Source organism: Cryptomeria japonica, chromosome 5 (genome assembly GCF_030272615.1).
Source record: "Cryptomeria japonica chromosome 5, Sugi_1.0, whole genome shotgun sequence".
Taxonomy (NCBI): Eukaryota; Viridiplantae; Streptophyta; class Pinopsida; order Cupressales; family Cupressaceae; genus Cryptomeria; species Cryptomeria japonica.
The window spans coordinates 806,244,652-806,269,876 of record NC_081409.1 but is presented as its reverse complement, the minus strand read 5'-3'; the positions used below and the strand labels follow the sequence as shown (position 1 = coordinate 806,269,876).

The 25,225-nt window shown below is 35.1% G+C and overlaps 1 protein-coding gene and 1 long non-coding RNA gene across 2 annotated transcripts; one reads left to right on the top strand and one right to left on the bottom strand.

Moving 5' to 3' along the window:
• Positions 1-3,101: 3,101 nt before the first annotated feature.
• On the top strand, positions 3,102-22,975 carry LOC131876417 (uncharacterized). The gene is made up of 2 exons (XR_009372738.1): positions 3,102-3,847; positions 22,418-22,975. It is a non-coding gene; the product is annotated as an uncharacterized LOC131876417 (long non-coding RNA).
• A 726-nt stretch (positions 22,976-23,701) lies between these two features.
• Positions 23,702-24,724, bottom strand: LOC131042641 (uncharacterized). Its single transcript, XM_059221028.1, has one exon. It carries the CDS (start codon positions 24,722-24,724, stop codon positions 23,702-23,704), a length of 1,023 nt encoding a protein of 340 aa, XP_059077011.1.
• Between the last annotated feature and the right edge of the window lie 501 nt (positions 24,725-25,225).

The following is a 25,225-nucleotide window of genomic DNA, read 5'->3' as shown; positions in this document are numbered from 1 at the left end:
GCGGAATCATATGACCAAGCCTTTCAAAACCATAGTTGATGCCCAATAACTGAAGATATGGTAAAATGTGTTCAATATCTCATATATTTTTGGCCTAGGGTTCACAGTTCAAGAAGCGGAAAGAGTGAGATTTTTAATTATGTAGCACTTAAGACATAAGTTAACAAAATCGAATATAAATTAGGTACACTTTAGACATAACTATCAATGTGGGTCCAAACTAAGTGTGAAATTGTAAAAGAACAAAATTTACTACACTGCGGATCCTAACAAGGTCAAGAGACAGTGCTCTTCATGGGATTTTGGGTCTTGGGGCAGCCATTAAAACTAAGTCAAGTCTTTTCAAACTGCACAAAGCTTCATGGTGCATGCTATTTTCATTATTTTGTCACTTAAGAGAAAAATTGGGTGTTTGGCACTTTGTTATTTATAAAAATGCTTTCAAAACATATAATAGTTTTAAGATTACATGAAAAATACAAAACTATGCTCATTTAGACAAGTTATAAATGAGCTAAAATTAAAAACAATGGCAAGTTTTAAAACAAATTGTCGACAAGTTTCTGGCAAGTAACTCACCAAGGCTTTTGGCTCACATGTTCTGCTAGTTTGTAGCAAGTTTCTTAGCTATGCTTTGATAACTTGAAGTATAGGTATCTCAAATAATTGAGTGCATAGGATTTGGATAATGGTCTTCCCAAAATTTCTTGCATTGAGGGATCTTGTCTAGGTTGTGTACTTGTAAACCATAATTATGATCCCTTTAAGACATCTCCTGACACAACATCTCTTGTTTCATAACAACTTCGTATCATTTTTAATTCTTCCCTTTTTAAGTATGTGGTTAGCTTTATGATGATTTCATAGCATGGACATGGTTTAATTTCTCGAGTATAAGAGAGGCTTTTATTGCTTTGACCTTTGAAGTATTTGTAGAGAAGTAATCAAATCTTTTTATAAACTAATATATACAAAAATTAGGAGATTACATGAACTAAATATTTTAATGTTTTATAGTAAGCATGGAAATGTAAATTCTACTTCAACCAAATAACATCCAAACACAAAAATTATCATAGTATCCAACAAATTTTCTTTTGTAAATGAACAATAAATACAAAATATCTAACAAATTTAGCTCCCATTTACCACTGAACTCCCACCATAACCAAAAGGTATATATCTAGACAATCAGCCACATATTTAGTAAATTCAAGAACCCTAGATTTGACAATCGAGACAAAAATTTTGGTCAGTCAAACTTAAATTGATCAAGTAAAATCCTTTTCCACATCTTTTCAGAAGCTTTCTTGTTAACCATGCATGCAAGATAAAATGGGAAAGTATAAACGTAACTTGTTTACAAACTTCTTCTTTTCACATAAACATTTTTAAAAAAAAACTTACTTTGTAAAAATCAAACCACATGCTTGACAACCATACTATACTTTCAAACACTAACATTCAAACATAAAAATAAATAAAAAATAAAAAATATTTAATGAAAATCAAAGCATTTGCTTGACAACCATACTATAATTTCAAATACTATCATACAAACATAAAAAAAAAATGAAAATAAACAAATTGACAACCATAATATATACTAGTTTATTTTTCTAGATTCAATTGTGTGTATTTTTTTCCATCAACGTTTCGAATCACACTCCGTGATTCATCATCAGGATGAAGAGAATTCTAAAGATATGAAAGATGTTGAGTTGCATATTTGAGACAAAATAAAAAGAGGAGTGGGGTGGGGGAGGGCACAAGGAACAAGGAGAAAGGAAAAGAAAAGAAAAAGGACCACCTGAAGGAAGGGAGACCAAAAAACTCCTAGGAATAACCACCCAAGGAAAAGAAAACGGAAAGCCAAGCAACACACACAAACCACTAAAAAACAAAAAAGAGAGAAATAAAGCCAACAAAAAATAAGTAAATATATAGAGAATATGCATGATCTTCATGTTAGCATATATTTGTGGCTCTATTTATCGTTGTTAACTTAGAAGACCTACGTTATGAGGTTACTTCATTCTTTCTTTTATGGAAATTGACATGTGATCCCCTATTAAAAATTAAGGGGGAAGTGTTAGAACACAATGCTACTAGGGGTCACATCCTTATAACATTTATATGTAATGTTCTAATATAAGTTTATAAAACCTTATATATTTTATGGTTTATAAGCATATACAATTTGAAACAATTGCAACCTGATAACTATTAGATTATTAAAATTATTTGTGAGTGAAGGTTATTGAAATGGTGTGGCTAGTGAAGTCACCCTTCCTCCACTATTTTTGGCTTTCACTATATTTTTCTGCAATTTCATAAGAATGACTCTTTTCCAAAGGGAATGGGTTAAGAGACCTAAATTGTGATCTTAAAAAGAAATGGAATATGGGGAATCTCCAAATAACTCACCATAATCACAATGAGAAAGTTAGAACATAGCAATTATCATGCAAATTAGTGAACTGTCATCAAAGATTAGAGGAGGCATGGTTGATCCAAAGTAAAAATCCAGTCAAAAATCTAAATGAAGGCTCATGTTGATCACAGTTCTTCCATTGCTAGCTAATCACACACTTCTTCCATTGCTAGCTAATCACACAGTTCTTCTATTATTGACTTAACTTTTGATGTCTATAAATACATGCTAAACTGATGCTTGTTCTAATTTGTTTATCATTTTGTTGATTTTCAATTTTATAATTGAAACAAAATAATAACACATTTCTTATGCATGATTCTCAACATACTTCTTTTCCTAGTATTGACATATTCTAATATCACTTTTCTCAACAAGACACCGTGTCACTTCCTATAGCTTTTATTATATCCTTTTACCTAAGAACTTGACTATATGTGGAAACATACTAATTGAAGGTACAGTGCATGTTATGTTATCAATAATATTAATTTGGATTATGCTTTGCAAATTCATTATCCATTTTATTACCAATACATTTGAGACATGATTTAATCAAATCACACCCTTAGAAGTTCCTAGATACTTGACAACAATTAAATGCAATCTCCTTTTTAGTTTATTAATGTGATTTTCTTGCTACCTAGATCAAACCAATTGCTAGAAGTGGCTTTGCAATAAAATTGTTTAACTTTGTAATAGGGGAAGCCGTAGGAGGCAACAGCAAGAGTACGAAAGTTCTGCGGGCTTCTGACGAGCATGCCCAATAGCCAGTGCCATCATTTTTAAACGTAGTTCATCCCTTACCTTAGTAGCTCTATAAGCCTTCCCTGGGAGCTAGCCAGCTCCCGTACAGCAGTACTCAAGGATCGGCGGTTCAAAAGCGTTCTGAACACTGGGATGACCATTGGAGAGATCTTAGCCGCTAGCGTCAAAATCAACAACAGATACATGGGCAGCTTGTTACGCAAGGCTCTTCGCTGCTTCTCACACACTTAATCTAACCAAAGCAAGGAGTAAATTACGAGAGCTTTACATGGAACAGGGACAAACAAGGCGCTGGAAAATTTGATGAATTTGGTGGGGAATCAAGTTTGGCTTGGGATTTATGGTGTAAGAGGAGAGGAGGAATTCAGAGGAAGTGTTTTTAACGGTAGAGGAGCTTCTCTTTAATGGCCAGATTCGGCCGTTGCGTCTCTCGCCTCTCCTTCAACAGGGCTGCAATTTCGGTAAGCGAAGCGAGGGTTTCAAAACTTGGGGTTCGACGCTGCGGTTGCCATTCAAAGAGGGCAGAGGCTGGTGAAGGAAGCGCTGTGGAAAATTACAAAATGAGATAGAGGCAGCCACTTTGACTCTTTCGCAGCGGCAATGTAGTAGGATTGTTGGCGGCAGGGATCGGATCATACGACATGAGTAATTGCTTTCTCCCCGTGTCTGGCTTTTTCCTTTAGAAATGTTATTATGCTTTTTTTCCATTGCCATTTATTTTCCAAGATACATGGGGTGTAATCAAAGGTCCTTCGTCATTTATGACACTCCACTTGGAAAATGTCATGGAGTAAGAGCAACGAAAAAGACATCGATAGTACTAACAGTGAAAGATTATAAATTGATTTCAAAGGGGTGTAATAGCCAGGTTGCTGTTTGTTTTATAATTGGTACATACAATTTGGAGGGAGAGGGGAGATTTTAATGGAAGCTAATGTAATTTATTTTTTATGGAGGATTTTATATCATCTGTAAATAATTTTTATCTATTTGATATGGGAGTATAGTCTTTAGTCTGGAACTTGTTCAGTCAAGTCAAAGACTGAAGGGTATTTATTTTGTCAAATTCATGCATCGTGAATCTTTTGACTGAAACTTATTCACTTAAGAATCAAAAGATTGAAGGGTTGATATGGGAGTAGAGTCTTTAGCCTGAAACTTGTTCAGTCAAGTCAAAGACTGAAGGGTATTTATTTTGTCAAATTCATGCATCATGAATCTTTTGACTGAAACTTATTCACTTAAGAATATAAAGATTGAAGGGTATCCATTCTGTCAAACTCATCCAAGGCATGACCCCAATCTCATTTCTTATTATGTTGATGTCTTGCATTCAGCAAGACTTGACCTATGGGAGCTCATTCAAAACCATTCAACTTCATGAGCAGACCAAAAGCCCATTGACATGATCATATAATTTCAATTGTATTTCTTATCTTATTAAAATTATCCACTTTAAATAATAATAACTTCAAAAATTAAGTATATTTTTCACATGTCAATAATGAAAGCAAAATGGAACCACTCTAAACTTTTAGTTTAAAGTAGAAATAGATGCATCTATGAAATCTAATGTGGAAGCATAAACATTTGCCACATAATCTACTACACCTAATGTCAATTTTAATTGATTGTTGATTTCTATGAAACAAATTCGTATATGAATTTCAAATGGATTTTTTAAAATCACCCAAGTAGCCAAACATAACATAATTAATCTTCTTGAAAAGTTAACATAGGATAAGGTCATTGTTCTCTCATAACTTTCTATCTTCAATCCTATATAGGCTCTAAATTTTATTCCTTTTATAATTGCTTCCCTAGCTTCTGAAAGAGGGAAAAATCGTAAAAAATAATGGTGGTAGAAGAAGAATAGAGAGGTCCTATATTTGATCCCTTTAACATTAAAATTGATGAAAACTACACTAAAACAAACATTGGGCATTGGGCATCCGGTAGAGAGAAGTTGGAACTCATGACCTCTTACCCTTGCAACTCGTACTCCAATGTAGTGCTCTTGTAATGCTCTCATCTTCAACTTTGTTGATTAGAGAGGATATAATGAGGACATAGAGAGTACCAGGTTTTATTGAGAGCAATGAGCATAGAAGTTTCTCCATCATACTATAATGAAAAGGCCATTTTTGCCGCTTGGACTTGAGACAAATGCTTCCCCAAGAACCCGAGTTTGTGCTACCAATCATCTTGAAAGCTGCCACTCAGAAGCTTAGAGCTATCTATTGATTCACATGCATTGTTGTCAAAAGTACTATTGTTATAAACTCCATCGTTCTCTTTCATTAGTAGCCTTTCTTTTTTCACTAGCACACCATGGTTGAAGAGATCAATAGGTCACAGCGATGTTTCAACCAAAGACATTTTTTTGTTGCTGCTTGAGATGTTGCCCACTGCCTATCGAATAGTGGGTGAAGTGTTGGTAGTGATTCAATGGGTGGTGGATCATAGAGATTCTCGACAAGTCTGGTTTATCTCAGATAGATGTGCTAGTGATAAGAGATTCAATTATATGTCATTTGTGAGATTCATGTTTTATTCTTCTCGTGTTTTGAGATAAATTTGGTGGAAAATGCTCTTCCACTTTTCAATGCCCTTGCATCAAATTTTTTTTTACCTTTCACTAGTTTCAATGTCCTCCATCAAATTCATTTTTTTCTTTGACTTTTTTATTATTGTATGTGTATTATATTAAAGAATATCATACAATTTATGTTTGTTATGTTGATAATTATGAGTCTTATATTTTTTCCGTATTGTTTGTGTCCATTTTGATTAAAATGTTTTTTATGTAATAATAAGTTTAAAAGTGGTATAATTTTTTTGTGAAATTTGATTTATGATATTATCTTATCATGAGCCCATTTCTTAGTTAAGAAATTCATCAAAATGATTTTGGAGAGGATAAAATCATGGAGTTTTGTCTATTCATTTTAATGAATAATTATTTTGATCCTCGCCACAATTCGCTAGTTTTGGTCAAGGATAGAAGTCAATGAGGTCTTCAATCATTATAGAGGTGGTATACTTATAGGCTTCACTTTTTATTCCTTTTTGATCTACTAGTTTACTTGTAAATCATATGCAGGATTCAAGTATTAATGCAGTTTGATAAAGTTTTGATATAATATATGAAAAAGAAGGATTCAAGCCACAATGTGTCTTGATTACCAAGGTCAAGTTTTCCTTCATTGAACCCCTATTGGACAACTTAAGAATTTGTATAGACATATGAAGGTAACATGTTTAAATCTCAAAAGAATGAAACTTTTTTGATAGATTTTGAATTATAAATTAGGAAACAAATAGTTGACTCTCAAGAGCTCCCACATACCCAATAGCACTTTGACCATTTCCACTATATTAGAGCCATTATTATGCAATCATTTGTATTAACCCATGATCTAGCAATATTATAACCTTGTGTTGATCACTTTGATTACTCATGGTAGAATATTGTCAACTATCAATCGAAATGATGTGGGATTTGGCAACTCATAAACCTCAAGGTCTAACACTTAAAAAGAGAACCAATCGATGTTAGAGATTTTGATTGTTGAGGATTCTCATTCAATGTAATATTGTAGTGTTTGGCCAATCTAAATATCTTGTAAATCTTTACCTATTGATAATATGCTCTTATGTAAGACAGTCTGCATGTTTCCCATTGGAAAAAGGAGGGTTCTCTCTATAGTGTACACACAACATAATCTTAGGTTTAGTACTAGACATTATAGTCAACAATGTGTTTGACCTCTAGCACTATATGTTATGTAAAATGGCTTGGACATTATTGTAGAAAGTTGCATGTATATTTCTCTATTATTTTTTAATTAATTATGAATTGTGTAACATGCTTAATTTATAAAGAAAACATAAGGAAAAATACTTTTCATTTGCATAAAAAAATTATTATTTTTTCAAGTTTTAAAAATTTTTAAACTTTTATAACTAAAGAGATGAAATGTAATCATAAGCATCAACTGCATGAAATTACATAAACATAGAAAATAACTTGCACGTTATCTTCTACATAATTACCATGCAATAAGTAAATAAGAAGGTTTAGAGTTTATAGATGTTTGCTTTCCAATTTGGAATCTGGTACAAGCCTCTGCTTATTCTGCTGGAGGGAGTGCATCATCAAGGTGTTTTACCTTCAATCATAGACTTGGCAGTCCCTGATCACCTTCCTTATAGAAGTGGCCCCACATTTGATGAGGGTGTAGACACACACCTGAGACTTATTGCCATCTTAGTCTGGTGTTTAGAACCTACATGACTCTAGTTGGTCATACACTATAGATACCTCTTAACTAGTATGACCTTCTGACTAGGAAGTGTATCTGGATCTAGTGAATTGATAGGCGCATGCAGAACACTGCAACACTTTGGCCAAGGTTTTATATAATTATAAAGTATGTTTAACATGTTGTCATTATTCACCACCTCACTCGACTTGTTACAACATTACTTAAAAGTTCTAATTCACTCGACTTGACAGAATTAACCACTATGACATGCTACACTGCATTCTGTTAACTGATATTAATAAGTCACACAAGACTAAGTGAATGAAATTCACATTTAGTCAACGCAAGATTTCAACTTTGTTATATTTCTTAATGTCTATATAAGTCCTAACATGCTAGCTGGTAAGTTACCATTAGACTTCTCTCCTCTAATTAGGATTGCTTCCTAACCCTCTGAATAGAAACTTTACCCTAGTATACAAGGACTACTTGAGAGTTATTACTCTCTACATGTTTCATACTAATCTATCTCATTATTAATTATGCATACAAGTGAGTACCTCCTGGCACATTACAAATGTACATGTAGGTGCATCCCTTGCATGCATACGTGCAGTAACTCAACCACAGTAATATATATATTTACATACTTCATCCAGATTCATTTTAATCATTCTAATTATTTACTATGTATGCAAGTGGTACCTCTATTTCATACGTATATATATATGTGCATCCCCTACACGTGCATGCATACATGCATGTGTCTTTCCATATCATTATGATCTCACGTGTTCAGTTAATCTTCATGTTTTCTTAGTTGTCTATAATCGGTTGGGACATTACATATCACGGCTTACATGCCTTATCGACTAACTATGATTTATCATGTAATAGATAATCTTGATTTAACGACTGCTTACAATCAAATGGAATAAATTATTCATGCAGAACAAGGATATTCCCTTTCCCCAAGTCTCATATCAACCTTCCTAAGGGTCCGATACAAATATGTCTGACAACAAATAATGCTGCTCTGAGCTTGACTATAGCTTGATATAAAAAGAAATACCGCTTATCATTTTCTTTACTGAGTCTGTATGTTTCTAATGGTCTGCAGACAGTAAGTCAATGGCACTACATCATCATGCCAAGTAGATATAGTAAGGTAGGTACGACTTTCCATTGTTTAGATCAGTAGTAACTTGTTTACAAGTGACTCCATCATGGTCTAAATGCTATAGCTCGACGAGCTATCAGTTAAACATAAATTGGTTTCAAGAATCCATTACTTAAGAATTTGAATCTCTTGCTATTAAGTCAACATTGAAGCAAAGATTAATACAGATAATTGCCTTTAGCTACTACTTTAAATTGCTTATAATGATAAAAGATCTTGCCTCTATCAAGTTCTTAGACTCAAGTGCAATAGTTTATTAATCCAAAACAGAGAATATTCCACTCCTTCTTGTCTCTTCTGGGTCCACATAAGGCATTGTGTTCAAAATCCAAGCTGACAAATCAAAGACCAGCCTCAGCTCATAAATAGTTTGAATAAGAAATGTATAGGTCCAAAGCGATCTAACTAGTTTTGAAAATGATTAAGCAATTCTAAATCTGTATGCCTCTATGGATTTTTAGTCCTAAATAATAATGGAACAATATCTTCATGCTTAGGAAAACAGAGATTAGCACGGGACTGCCATGTAATGAAACAATGAAATCATGTAACTCATACGTTTCTATCATAATCTTTATACGTTAGCTCTTTAGCTTAGCGGTCTTAATGGATTAGCTTCATTGAATCGAAAATCTTAATGAATCGATCTTTGTACTAATATTCAAATGATAGATGGTAGAGTTCATTAGAGTAGTACGTTTTTACCAATGCTATAGAAAACTTGAGAGATCAAGACTTAAGATACAATTCATTCTTGATTAATTTCCTACAAAGATGCAGAGCACAATGGGCTATCCTTCCGGCTTCTCTCTTTCAATTTCTTGGAGATCAGCTAATGGATCCTTCTCTTCCCTGCACTTCTCTGCACCTTCTCTACTATTTTCTAACGTTTGTTTTTATTAGAATATTTAATTATATTTCAGTGAGTTATATTTAATTCTTTTATTAATGATTATTTAGCTTTTTGGTTTTAGTTCGTTAAGTGAAACTATTGCTTCTTTTTATAAGAACACATAGTTTGTTTTTTAGATTTCAGATTTTAGCTTTGGGCTTTATTTAGCACTTTAAGCGCATTAGCTTCATATTCAAGCTTTAGATTAACAGTTCGTTTTTTAGAACACCGTCTTATAATTCCTTTACATACGGATGTATATTCGTAATTATTCAATATCATCCAATTATTTTTTATGGTATCAAAGCAAGTTGATGGGCTTTTTTAGAATTTGATAAATTTTATTTAAAAATTTGTAAGCCTGTACCTGAAATTTTTATCCAAAAAATTTTTTAATCAACTTTTTTTATGAAAAATTGCTGGGTTTTTTTAACGGCAGATTTGTTCGAGGGTTTGCAGGGCAATTTTATTTTTTCGCAACAAGAGATTTCAAGTGTTTTTGTTGCTGCTGTTTGAAGGGTTTGAAGTTTGAAGTTTTCACGTCTTAAAAATCGTGGGATTTTTCCTTTTTGGGTGGATTCTTTCTTGGCGGCCTTGTTTCCTTCCGCTTGGGTTCATGAGTTTTCTGTATACGATTTTTTTTTGCAGCGTGATTCTGATTGCTTTATCTCACAATTTTTTGGCAACTTCCATGATTTCCCTGTGTGCGTTTTTTTTTCTTCTGCGGTCCGTGCAATTTTCGCGACGCAACTACAAGATTGTTGCTGTGTTTTGGCACACGACAAATTTATAGGCAATCTCTTTATTTTTTTTTTTTTGCGATCTTAGCCTGCGTGATTTATGATCTCTATGGCGGCGTTTTTTAGCGAACTAGGGTTTTTTGGTGATGTCAAAAATCTCCCTGCCACTTTCTGGTTTCAACGTTGTCGTGGGGACCTAGGGTTAATCCCTATTTTATTGATGTAAATTAATATTATTTTCTACAGATTATTAGGTTTTGATCTTTTTCAAAAACAATTAGGGTTCCAATTTGCAGGAAATTTTAATTTTTGGGTTTTCAACAAACCTTGAAATTCATGTGTTAGGTTTTTTTATTTTTCTCCACAAAAAGTCATGGAAGAGTTTTTCTTTACCACGTGATGTCTGGTGTTTTGCCACGTGATGTCTAGTGTTTTGCCACATGATGTCTGGTGTTTTGCCATATGATGTCTGATGTTTTACTGCGTGTTGTTGGGGATTTTGCCACACAACATTTCAAGGTTTTGTTCAATTTTCACCTCAAAAATTGTTTCAAGGTTTTAGTTCTTGTTCAAGGTTTTACCTTTTTTTCCACAAAAAATGATGATTTTTCTCTTCAAATTTGGAGGTTTTGCCAAAATTTCCTCAAAATCGTGGTTTCATGTTTCTGTTTTACCCAACATCAGGTTGGCTGGGTTATGGTAATCTCGATCATTAACACTTTGTAGATCCTAGGAGGGTCTCCGTTGCAGCAAAGTGTTCTTTGTGTTTGTGATCAAAAGACCTACAATGTCTTTTGTAGGGTAGTTAGTAGATAGAATGACCATTAAGGGAGGGTATTAGAATATTTAATTATATTTTAATCAGTTCTATTTAATTCTTTTATTAATGGTCGTTTAGCTTTTTTCTTTTTAGTTTGTTAAGTGAAACTATTGCTTTTTTATAACAATGCATAGTTTGCTTTTTAGATTTTAGCTTTTAGCTTCATGTTGAAACTTTAGATTAACAGTCCGTTGTTTTAGAACATCATCTTGTAATTCCTTTATATATGATTGTATAATCGTAATTATTCAATATCATCAGATTATTTTTCAGTTCTTCCTTCCCTCTCCTCTTGAAAATCAATTTTTCCTCTCTAAAAGCCATATTCCAAAATAGTGTTCAATTCCCCAAATTCAAGAATTGGCTAACTCCCCAAAAATGGCATGATTTCACACTTGGCATTCATTTCATTTGTGTTTCAAATACGTTATGGAATCGATTAAACCTCACCCCCGCCCCCAACCCATGCCCCCAAGTGATGGAAGTGGCACTTATTAATACCGAAGTTACAATATGTTTTCTCTTTTAATGCCTGAACACAAAGACTCGGCTGTATGAGTAGTTACCCTGTAGTTTTTAATATTTTAAATATAAATTGATAAGTTGCCATTTATAACCGATACGTATATTGATACATTTAAATATGAACTCTATATATATGTGTACCTTTCATATGTACATATATTTGAATATGCTAATAATAATGATTAATAAAATTGGATGAGTATTAAGATACTCTGAACTTTGAATTCATATATTTATCTCAATTAAAATCATTGGTCCAAGTTAAAGGATATAATTTTAATGTTGAAGATTATTAATATAAGGAAGACAGTCTTGACCTATCAATCGGTTAAACATGGTCTCAACATCTTAACATCATAACATTGACTCAACCTTAATGATTCTAGGGCAAACACAGAGAAGCCCTAATAGGTTACTCATCTCATGAATCTTATGATGACAACTTTGACCTTTTCCCATGCATACACCCCTCTCCTTGATGATGCTCTCCCTCCCTTCTCTAAGGGTGATTGGAGATGAATCTTACGATGACAACTTTGACCTTTTCCCATGCATACACCCCTCTCCTTGATGATGCTCTCCCTCCCTTCTCTAAGGGTGATTGAATATCCCGCATCCACTTAAATATACAAAGATAGTTAGACATAGTCTTTTACCATACAAAATATCTATATCACAAAGCATTAATTATTCAAATTAATATCATTCATTCCACAAAATTTATCAACAGATATTCTCAATAAACTTCAATTAACATCATCATATCTCTAAATATACAATTAAGCAAAAATAAAAATGTTCATGAAGGAGGGATGTAACAAATTGTACTCCCTGTGTAAATACTTATTAGTTTTGTATTCAATACGTACTCGCTAGGCTTGTAAGATTAGATCAACAGGTCGATTTAATTATTTTATTGCAGTGGACATTTTCAAGCTTGGAGGTCCGGGAAGACTATTGGATGGACCCCAAAACATCTTAGCTCAAAGATTATATTAAGTCTACTTTCAAGATAAAGTCATGAATTGTTAGATGGTACTCGAGCTAGACTTATTTGATCAATTTCCTCGCTCTTGTGAAACTTACAAATTGTTTGGAGGACCGAAAAAGCATGATAGTGCCTGCCAAGTATCTACTCTTGATTACCTCAAGGACGATACATATCACCATCAACGCACATGACAAATCTCGATCCACCTTAAAACATGAGGCACATAGATTTTAAATTGATATTTCACACGTAAAAACATCCATGTAATTTTATTGCATATTGATAATGTAAATTAGAATTTGCATAACCCACAACTTGTGCCGATTATTGCAAATATTTGTGCTGCTCTTTATCAAGGGTCTTACACTTGGCATACTATTGATAAATATTATGGATGACATTGATCATCAATGTTCGGTGTTCACCACAATCTCTTGGGTTTGATGTTCGATGAATCTACATATTTCACTAGGCTTCATCTACCGGTGGAATCTTAGGATGTAGTAATGCATACATTTCAGTGAAGAGAAGGAAAGTGGATTGCCTCAAGACATTTGCAAGCTTGATTTGCTAGGTGTCTTTGTCAATAATTGATTCAAGAACCTCACAAAACTCAGAACACAAATTTTATACAGGCAGATACTCTGCTCTAAAATTGAATCTAAGATTGCAACTACGAAACATAACTATCTTCTTATTAAACCGGCAAACACATCTCTACATACATTCATAATTCATTTTGAAAATGACTAATCTATGGTTCCTCAAGTCAGAAACTATATTCTGTACACAAATTCTGTCTTGTTTCTACTCTATGCAGCCCACATCACACTGTCGTAGACCCTCACTCCCTCCTGTCTAGACGCAATCCTCCCCTCTTTTTTTCCACAATACCCACTAATTTATATCACATTCAAAGAAATGTGATCTGTTGCTTCCTCTTTCTTAACCGATGTCTTTCCAAATCCTACTGGCTCAATTTGCCTAATTGAAGGTTAGTTTTTTTATTCCAGCCGATTATATGTCTTACCAATTTGTGTAAATCCGACAAGCTCTGTAATTCCATGAGATCAAATTTCGTTGAGAAATTTTGTCAAACAGTTCAAACTTAACTGAATTTCGTCAATGTAGTCTACCTCAATATTGGAAATTTAGAGCATTGTCTCAATTCACAAGTCGAGGTCCTTAAAGACATAAAGCTGATTGTAGTTTGAATTTCATGCTCACGACAATCTCTGCAAGCTGATCATAGAGATGCCAACGAGACTATGAAACACAACAAAACTGAAAATCAGGAAAACGAACTGGAAATATAATTTTTTTTGGTTGGTGCTGATTGCAAATGCATCCGGGTGTTCCTGCACCAAACACACCAGGTAAGTGAAATGTTCCTTGAGTTGGGAACTCAAGAACATTGGAAGATGCATGGGACGGTAATCTCATGTTTGTCTGTGATCCACTTTTGCTACTCGTCCATGGGAGCATTCCCTCTTCTATCTCTTCATCCAACCTCAACACAAACTACCTTCATTGGTGTTGTTCTGTTTCTTTCAGCTACTTCCCACACTTGCTCACAGCTCTGACCTCGACACTCTTTTGGACTACTATTCTCTTTCCTTTTACCGCACTGTTATGATAAATTGGAAACCAATTTGCCTTTCTCTATTTTAATCTGCCCTTTGAATGTTTCCAAATCCTTGTATTCAACCTTTTTCTCTTTCCCTATTCGTTGCTTTTCAACACTACAACAAGCTATTTCTCTTTCCCTATTCGTTGCTTTCCAACACTACAACAAGCTATGGAGCTTGATTTCTTTGCTTCCTGCCTCCTCCCTTAGAGGATTCAATCTATACTTTTGACCATCTTTCTGGATGGTGTACACATTCTTACAACCTTCATAAATGGCCTTTCTGTCAAATTGTCATGGCCTACCCAAAAACACATGACAAGCACTCATAGACGTCACATCGCATAACACCTCATCTTAATAAGAGAACCAATCTGAAAATTCACCAAACATTGCTCACTCACCATCACCTCATGTCCCTCTTGTAACCAAGAAACTTTGTACGGACTAGGGTGCTTACATCTTTTCAAACCTAGCTTGTTTATCATCTCCTCTGAAACGGAAACTAGGTTATCCATACTACCACTTTCTACTGTAACTTTACAACACTTACCTCCAGCCTTGCACACAGTTCGAAAGAGGCTCCTTTGAGTTGGTTCCTCCTCAACTACCTTGGGATTCACCAACACTCTCCTCATCATGAGAGATTCACCTCCTTTGGGGTCTTCACCTTTCGTTGATGCATCACTTTCTTCATCCTCTTGTGCCAAGTGATTTCTTGCCAAACTCACTCAAAAGCACGATGACCATCTTCTCCGCACTGAAAACATTTGCCTTGAAACCCTCTGCTGCTGCTACCACTTCCTCTTGATGAGAACTCCTTTTCCTTAAATGTGCTTTGAACCACTTCCTTATTCCATTTTGGCTTCGATTCTTCCTCAATCTGCTTTCCTTTGCTGCTGCTTGCTCGTCCCTTCTCTGTTGCAAATCTTCAATGACCTTTGGTTATTTGCCTTCTCATTAACTTTTCCTCAGGCTTCAAAGCATATTGATATGCTTCTTCCATGGTGTTAATCTGAAACATACTTATTTCATCTTGGATATTAAACTGCAAGCCATATACCTAGCTACCTTTTTCCCGATCAATTTCGTGTCTTTTCGATCGAATGACCAGCTTATAGAACTCTTCCGTGTATTCTTTTACACACATATCTTTTTCTTCATATTTTGCCGCTTCTTGAATAACTCCATTTCGTAGTCTCCGAAAATAAATTTTCTTTTTAATCTAGTAACCATTTGATTCCATCTTGTTATCCTAGGGTCGCCATTCATTACACTCTCTTTCTGCAACTCTTTCCACCATAATGCAGCATGCCCTTAAGTTGTTCTTCTTCTCTTTCATTTTCTTGTTCTTCCAATTCACTTCCTTCATCACTCACATGTTCTCTTTCATTTCATGTAGCTAATATCTCTTCGTTTCTGATACCATCTTGATATCATTTCGTATCATTTCCTGTAGCTAATCTCATTTCGTTTCTGATCCAGTTATTGGATGGCTAGCACTGTCTTGCATGAGTGGTTAGACCGTGTCTTCTCTAGTTCTAACTTCTATCCTAAGGTCTTATATGCCTTTTGCCCCTTTTTTAAATTTTTATTCTAGGGTTCCATTATGGAAGAAGATCTTCCAAGCTTTTATGTAATCATCTAATGCAATCTTGGTAAGTATGGACTATGCGTGTTCTTGGATGTGGTGGAGCTGCAAACGTTATCCTCTACGATTCAAAAAGCAATCAAAAGTGCATCCTTTAGCATTTGCATTTTCTCTGAAACCTATTCTGAATCTGCCTGGTGCTTGAATAAGTTATTTTGGATATTGAATTGTGAGAACGCCGAGGTTATCCCCATTGCTAAGAAATCCAACCTTCAGGCCTTAGCTATACAGACATGGTAGCATATGACCAAACCTTTCAAACCATAAAATCCGCAAAAGGGTTGATGCCCAATAACTGGAGATTTGGGAAAATGCGTTCAACAACGTCTCACATATTTCTGCCCTGGGGTTCAGGGTTCAAGAAGGTGAAAGAGTGAGTTTTTAATTATTCATTTAGATTTTTAATATTATGCAGTAAGTCAGTTTCAAAATTGAACATAATCAAATATAAATTATGTATATTTTAGGTATAATTGTGAGAATGGATCTATAAGCTAAGTGTGAAATTTTTAAAGGATATAATTTATGAAATTACAGATCCCAATGAGGTTAAGGGGCAGTGCCTCTCATGAGGTTTCGGGGTAAACTTTCATGGTGCATGCTAATTTCAAATTGTATCACTTAAGAGCAAAATTAAGTGTTTGGCATTTTGTTGTTTATAAAATTGGTTTAAAAACATATAAAAGTTTTAGCGTTGCATGAGAAAAAAAAAATACATGCCAATAAAAGGAAAAAGTATAAACGTAACTTGTTTACAAAAACTTCTTTTCACATGGGCATAAAAAATATGAAAATAAATTTATTCTCTAAAAATCAAACCATGTTCTTGACAACTGTATTATACTTTCAAACACTAACATGTATAAATTCTGAGTTAATGATAATGAGGTAGCTTAATGGTTAAAATATGGTGTATATGAATTGGATTTCGAAGTTTTTAAAATAGTTGAAAGTAAATTGAAAAAATGTGGTAGCTTAACAGTTAAAATATAGTGTATATGAATTGAAGTTTTAAGTCTTTAAAATAATTAAGAGTAGGTTGACAAAAATGAGGTAGTTTGACCATTAAAAATCTGGTGTATATGAAATGAAGTTTGAAGTTTCCAAAATAGTAGAGAGTAAATTGAAAATAGTAGAGAGTAAATTGATGTATAAATATTAAATACGGTATATATGAATTGAAGTTTGAAATCTTCAAAATAGTTCAGAGTAAATTGATGTAAATGAAGTAGTTTGACCATTAAAATATGATGTATATGAATTAAAATTTGAAGTCTTCAAAATGTAGTCCTTAAAGTAGTTGAGAGTAAATTGACAAAAATGAGGCAGGTTGACAGCTAAGACATGGTGTATATGAATTGAAGTTTGAAGTTCTCAAAATAATTGATAGTAGGTTGACAAAAATGAGGTAGTTTGATGGTTAAAATATGGTGTATATGAATTAAAATTTGCAGTCTTCAAACTAGTAGAAAGTAAATTGACGTTTAAATACTGTATACACGAATTGAAGTTTGAAATCTGACGAAAATGAAATAATTTGACCATTAAAATATGATATATATGAATTAAAATTTAAAGTCTTCAAAATAATTAAGAGTAATAGAACGTTAAAACACGATATCAAAATCTTGAAAGTAGTTGAGAGTAAATTTATATATATCAAAGTAGTTGAGAATAAATTGACTAAAATGAGGCAGCTGGACAGTTAAAACACGGTGTAAATGATTTATTCGTTTTTCAGTTATCTTGTAACATTTTTCTACTTTTCTCAAGTTAATAATATTTTTGTCTGACGAGGTCTCTCTATGAAGCTATAAATTAGTAGCGTTTCATTTCATATTTACTAAGATAGCGTTTGGTTTTCATAAGACCGACTAGATTAGTCTGCGTCTTTTGGCAGAGCTTTACCGGCTTTGTGTTTAAGTTTACCTTGCTCTCTGTGAGGAAAAGACTTCAATTGGAAATTCAATATTGTTTCTGAGTACCCAAAAAATGGGTGATCCCGGCTTCATCTCTGGAATGATTGGTTGCGGCATTCAGTTGACTGCAAATCAGATCATTCAATGCATCAAGGTTGCCATCAAATGTAGGAAAGAGTTGGATGCCCTTAAAATTTTGCTTGTCAAAATTCAACTGATGAACGTGGAAATGCAGGAATATCGAAAAGCTTTGAGCTCTGGCAGAATGGGCACATCCCCTCACCATTCTTTACCCTCCACGGTCAACAGCTGGTCGAACGAATTGAATGCTCTTCTGGAGGAAGCATCTGATTTGGCCCAGCGCTGCACCGTACGCTCATCCTGCCATCTTTTTTCTCGTTACAGAACGAGTAGAAAGATCAGGAAACTCATTGCAAATGTGGAGAAGCATGTAGCCTCCACGCCTTAAGTTGCTTTTCTGCACCAACTGCAACAGCATGTTTCCAATCGGCAACTACTTGGGCAGATTAAAGACATGAAGGATTCTCTTAATCTGCATACTTCAGCACTTGCCGAAACATCTGGAGATTTCCCATTCACTTCTTCACCCGCTCCCAGCATGAAGTATATTGAGGAGGCACTCGTTGTCGGACAAGATTGTGTATCCATCCGACTTGGGGAGCTAATCGATTTAGAGAAGCACAAAAATGTGTCTCGTTTTGGCATACTTGGGAAGGGCGGAGCCGGTAAGACTCTACTGCTCAAACAAGTCTTCAACAGTAACCAGGTACAGAATCTCTTCTGCAATGACTTGATGCTTTGGCTTACTGTTTCACAGAGTCCATCTTTTGATGCTCTTAGAAATGAGCTTGTCAAACAAATAGCTCTTAAAGTAAATGAAAGATTGGACAGCAGAGAAGAAGACTCTCTGAAAAATTGGTTGAATCAAAGCATGAGAAAACGGAAGTTTGCCCTGTTTTTAGATGATGTTTGGGAAACAAGCGCAACCACCATATTAGAGGAGTTGTGTGTGCCTCGCTTTGCACACCTTAACTCCAATATTATCATTGCCACTTCCAGAAGTAGGAGTGTTCTCTCACAGATGGGTGTTTCACCTCAATCAATCATTCAAATGCAAGACTTGAACGAGGATGATAGCTGGAGATTGTTTTCATTCCATGCTTTTCCACACAGCGATGGAATTTTGCCCATGGGCATTGACCAAGAAATAGCGAAGCGTGTCTGCAAGGAGTGCGGTGGGCTTCCATTAGCCCTCAAAGTAATTGGGCAGGCAATGGCAGGCGTCACTCAGTCAAATGAATGGGAATTTGCACTCCAGAAGTTGCAGAATGATTTGACACACTCATTTGCAGGCACGTTGAGATTAAGCTATGATGCCCTGGCCGACATCCCAGGCTATGGTACTTCCTTACAGCAGTGCTTCCTCTGCCTCGCTGCTTTCTCAGAAGACAAAGTCATCTGTAATGCAATTGCTACGAAGTACTGGATTGGAGAAGGATTGGTGACCGGGCCTAATCCTCTCCAAATTGGACAGATATATGTCAATTTGTTAGCGGATCGATGCCTTATCGAACCAATCCAGAAGGATCACAACGGAAAGGTGCTCAATTTCAGGGTGCACGATTTATTGCATGATTTAGCACATCACATTGCTGAGAAGGAAGAAAAATGCTTCTTTCAGTCACGCAGAGGTTTAAAAGAGTTTCCAGCTGAGGACAGTCGTGGACACGTGAGAATTTCATTGATGGACAATGGTTTCATAAGAGTTCCAAAAGCATTCGGAGCTCCCTGTATCCGCTCCTTGCTACTCTCTTCTAATCCTTATTTGTCAGCAATTCCTAAAGAGGTTATTGGGAGAATGACCGCTCTGAGGATCCTGGATTTGTCGCGAACTGCCCTCCGGTCATTACCGAATAACATGGGATGTTTAAAGCATTTAGTTTGCTTCAGGTTACGCTCTGTTCCAATCAAGAGACTCCCCAATTCTCTCGCTACTCTCAGAAACCTTCAAATATTAGATCTTTACGGATCCGATATTACACAACTCCCATCCAACATTTCAAAGCTGACTTCTCTAAAACTTTTGGATGTTAGTTTTTGTGAACATCTGCAGTGCATGCCTTACGGCATCTCAAACCTTACGTCTCTGGAGTTCCTCGATGCAAACAATTCTCCAAATATAGGGTGGAATAAGAGTGGAAGAGATCGGCTTTCAATTAATGATTTGTGCACCCTAAACCAGCTCAAAAGGTTGGGGCTTAAAAATAATGGTGAAAGAATCCGAGAAGGAACTCTGGGAACCATGAACCAGATGGAGTCTCTGCATTTGTCTCTCACAGATATGGAAAGTCTACCCCATGACATGACTGCCATGTCAAAATTGAGGAAACTCTGCCTGTCATGTCCTCAATTAATCCAAATAAAAAATTCACTATGTGAATTTCAGCATCTAAGCTACATTAGACTGTTCAACTGTGGCATGTCGAAACTACCCGCGTTGCACATGCTTCCGAGTCTGAAGCACCTTAATATAGTTGCTTGCCCCAACATAGAGAAGTTCCCAGAGGAATTTGGCAAGGAGAGAGCATTTCCTAATCTGGAGGTATTTTCAATTGTGGGGATGAAAAAGATAGAGCAGCTGCCAAGAGTGGAAGAAGGAGCGCTACCTTCACTGAAAAGATTGACAATAATGAAGTGTGAGGCATTGCAGATGTTGCCACAGTGTTATTGGAATTTGAAGAGTGTAGAAAAGATAAGAGTGTATGGATGCTCAAATGTTCTGCTTATCATGGCAGAGGAAGAAAACTTTATCAGGACAAAGACAAAGGTGCAAACATTAAGATTATCTACCATGGAAACTCAAGCATTGGAAGAGCGCTGTTCTAATATCCGTCGTGGGGGCGAACATTTTTATTATGGAGAATTCTGGTGTAGTGACATGTTTCAGCTTTTGGATGACATTAATCGTGTTCATTTATTTTGAATTATATATTAGAAATAAGAGACATATTATGTTTGGTTTTTTCAATTAAATTGTTTGTGTTGGAAATAAAATTTTGGAATAGTAATTATTTTGTTGAAATTAAATTAAAGTGGTAGCAATTTTGGGGGGATAAGAATGTGTTTGATCATATTGTATTTGGTTTTCACTACTGATTTAATAGTCGAAATTGTAGTTGAAGTGAAGGTTAGTGATTATTAAATTATATAAATAGTACTTGTTAAAGGACATATTGCAGCTTCAATTATTGATTCTTATTTTGTAAGTAATTTGAACATGATGATTTATTATAATAATTAGGGTTTAACTGAAAATAAATCATGAAATTTTATTAACATAAAAAGATGTTAAATCATTTATATGACAATATTGGGTGTGTATTTGTAAATGAAAACTTGATATCTATTATGATTTTTAATGACTACTACAAAAACCAGTTGACAAAGATACATATTGGATGATGACTGTTAGTATGAATGGGGCTTACAGATTAACTAGTTCTCTTTGAGGACCTATTCACACCACATAAATTAAGTTTACCTATAATGTAAATACTTGCATTTTATTTTTTTCTCAATTCACGTGATTGTGACAAGCATCATAATTCTATATTGTCTTATGCCTCACCCTTTCCTATAAAAACAATCATTCTCTTGTACATTATACATCTTCCATATATTTTTTTGTTCATTAGCAATGGCATTTTGTATTATCTAGATACACCTCACAAATGAATCCAAGAGTCCTAAATCTAAATGGATTGAGAGTATACTTGCTAAGCTTTGGTAATAATTAGTGGTAGAGTTTTTTGGTCATCACATATTATGTTGGTATAAAATTTATACAACCATGTAGTCATATGAATCATGTAGATCATACAGTATACACAATAACAATTAACATTTTATAACTTTCTAGAATACCAGGTCATTTGCATGAACACACATGCTTCTAGATGTCTCTCTCTGGGGTTATTTGAGCTAATTGTCAGTTATAGTGTCATTATAGTTTCGTCCTGTCTGCGTTTCAATAAGTTTCTTCCCAGAAATGGAGGGAACTATTATGTTTCTGGTAATGTAGTGCATAGCTACTTCTATCCACGAATGAAATTCTCTGGTGTCTCGTTATTTGGTGGGTTATGCAATCTTTAGGTATGCTATCTAAGGAGTTGTTTTCAAGTTTCAACTAAACTGGGGATTCCATACACTTAAACTATATATCCATCTAGAATATCATTTCAGTTGCATGAACACATGTTTCTAGGTATCTTTGTATTTTGGTGGTTGAGTTGAATGGGAGTTGTAATGCCACTATTTTTTTTGTATTTTAGCATCATATTAGTATATCAGAGCCTTGGACTTCTCCAACTTTGTTTATTTGAAATTCGATCATGGTTTGTTTAGGCAGACTTAAGCTGGCATTACTTTAGGAAAGTTCAATTGATGTTACTAGGACATTTTTGGATATATGTGCATACAGGATTGCTGCTAGTAGACATCTTTTATTATATCTACCTGAAAATAAAACCTAAATCGCCCCATTTTTGGAAGCATTTTAACATTTGTTTTCTTCTGGTACAGGGACTTGATAATTATTCCATCAGAGAATTTTACATCATTGTCAGTTATGCAAGCTGTAGGGTCAGTCATAACCATAAATACAGTGAAGGCTATCCTGGTGCAAGATACTATGGTGGAAACGAGCAAGGCCAGATATCCATCTCTGATGATCTTCATTTTCTTGCATCTTTATCTCATTTGTATGGAGGAAAACTTAAGATGCAAAATTCCTTTGATTCATCTGTATTATCTGTCCTGGATATGTAACTTTATTTAAAACATTTTCCTGTCTAATCTGCTTTCTTATTCGATTTTTCAAAATCATAACTGCTTCAGGCGTTTTAGTGTTTTTAGTGAATAGTTAATTCTTGTAAACTACTGTGCATGAAAATAAGATTTATTGATATGGCAGAGTCCTTATGTCAGAAGAGAGCCTTGGAAGCATTTCGTCTGGATCCACTAAAATAGGGAGCTTTGTAATTAAGTCTTAATGTTTATGTTTTCTATTGCTGTAACTTTTAACTACCTTTTATTCAGTAGTAGAAATAATACAACCAATTTAGTCTCATGTTTTCCTATAAAACTCTGCTAAGGTTTGTAAGAATGAAGAAACTGGATAAGCATGGCATGTCTACAATATGAAACTGTCAAGACAGGGCAATATATTAAGTGTCTAATTAGCTTTTTTTCTAAGTTTTGCAGGGTGGTTAGTTAAGACCAATTGTGTAGTTGAGTTAAAGCTTTTCTTATTGAAGGTTCTACTCTCTTTCTTGGAACAGTTCTATGCTCTAGGTCTGTTTCAGCTCTTTATTTCATATTGAACTTCACCATTTTCTTCTATGAGGAGAGGAACAAGATACGTACTGTATATTTTTCAAATTTATCTGAGAGTCCCTGTATTTCACTGGGCCTAATATTCTCATTAGATTAACGGGCAAACCACCTCATTTTTTCCATTCATTGGTTATGGAAAGCTCTAAGTCAGAGATTGTACATTATGGTTTGAAAGTATATTATGGTGGTTAAGCTCAGGCCTTGATTTTCACTTGTGTAGTTTTATATCTTCTGCCCACAAAACTGGGAACCTCTTTTGTATGCTCATGGGAAAAGAAGAAATTAGTTAAACAAGTTACCTTTATATTTTTCCATTTTATTTTGTATTGAAGACAATTCTTGATTTGACAAAGAAACTTTCTAAAAAAGACAACTCAAAATAAATCAACTCGATTAATGTCATCCAACAAGCGAAACATGTTGCTACACCAAAATTCACCATAATAAAAATGTTCACCACCATGACGCATATCACAGAAGCGCCCTTCTAATGCTTGAGTTTCTGTGGTAGATAATGCTAATGTTTGCACCTTGATCTTTGTCTTGATAAACATTTCTTCCTCTGCCATGACAAGTTGAGCCTTTGAGCATCAATACACTTATTTTTTCTACACTCTTCAAATTCCAATAACACTGTGGCAACATCTGCAATGCCTCACTCTTGATTCTTGTCAATGTTTTTAGTGAACACAGCGCTTCTCCTTCCACTATTGGCAGCTGTTGTAACTTCCTCATCTCCACCATTGAAAATACCTCCAAATTAGGAAATGCTGTATCCTTGGCAAATTCCTTTGGGAACTTCTCGATGTTGGGGCAGGCAACAATATTCAGGTGTTTTAGACTCGGAAGCATGTGCAAAGCAGGTAGTTTCAACGTACCACAATTGAACAATCTAATGTAGCTCAGATGTTGAAATCCACAAAATGAGTTTTCTATTTGGAGTAATTGAGGACACGAAAGGCAGAGTTTCCTCAATTTTGACATGGAAGCCATGTCTTGGGGCAGGTTTTCCATATCTGTGAGAGACAAATGTAGGGACTTAATCTGCTTCATGGATCCCAGCATTCCTCGAATCATTTTACCATTATTTTTAAGCCCCAACCTTTTGAGTTGGTCTAAAGTGCCCAGATCATTAATTAAAAGCTGGCCTTTTCTGCACTTATTCCATGCTATATTTGGAGAATTGTTTGTATCCAAGTACTCCAGAGATGTACGGTTTGAGATCCCGTAAGGCATGCACTGTAGATGCTCACAAAAGGTGACATCCAAAAGTTTTAGGGAAGTCAGCTTAGAAATGCTGGATGGGAGTTTTGTAATTTGAGATCCATAAAGATCTAATATTTGAAGGTTTGTGAGAGTGGTGATAGAGTTGGGCAGTCTCTTGATTGGCACAGAGCATAACCTAAGACAAACTAAATGTTTCAAACACCCCAAGGTTTCTGGCGACGACTGAAGGGCAGTCCGTGACAAATCCAGGACCCTGAGAGCGGTCATTCTCCCAATAACCTCTTTAGGAATTAATGACAAAGGAGGATTAGAAGGAAGTAGCAAGGAGCGGATATAGGGAGCTCCGAATGCCTTTGGAACACTGGTAAAACAATTGTCCTCTGACATGTCCCCCACAGTCATCAGCTGGGAACTCTCCTAAACCTCTGCGTGCCTGAAAGCAGCATTTTTCTTCCTTCTCAGCAATTTGGTGTGTTAAATCGTGCAATAAATCATGCATCGTGAAATAGAGCACCTTTCCGTTGTGATCCTTCTGGAGTGGTTCAATAAGGCATCGGTCTGCCAACAAATTGATATATGTCTCTCCAGTTTGGACAGGATTCGGCCCGGTCACCGATCCTTCTCCAATCCAGTACTTTGTAGCAACCGCAGTACAGATGACTTTGTCTTCTGAGAAAGAAGCGAGGGATAGGAAGCACAACTGCAAGGAAATGCCCTAGCCAGCCACGTCAGCCAAAGCATCTTAGCTTAATCTCAACCTTCCTAAAA

What these genes read in the sequence shown, in the direction of transcription:
- LOC131042641 (XM_059221028.1), bottom strand. Translation starts at nt 24,724, where the DNA reads ATGACCGCTCTCAGGGTCCTGGATTTGTCACGGACTGCCCTTCAGTCG.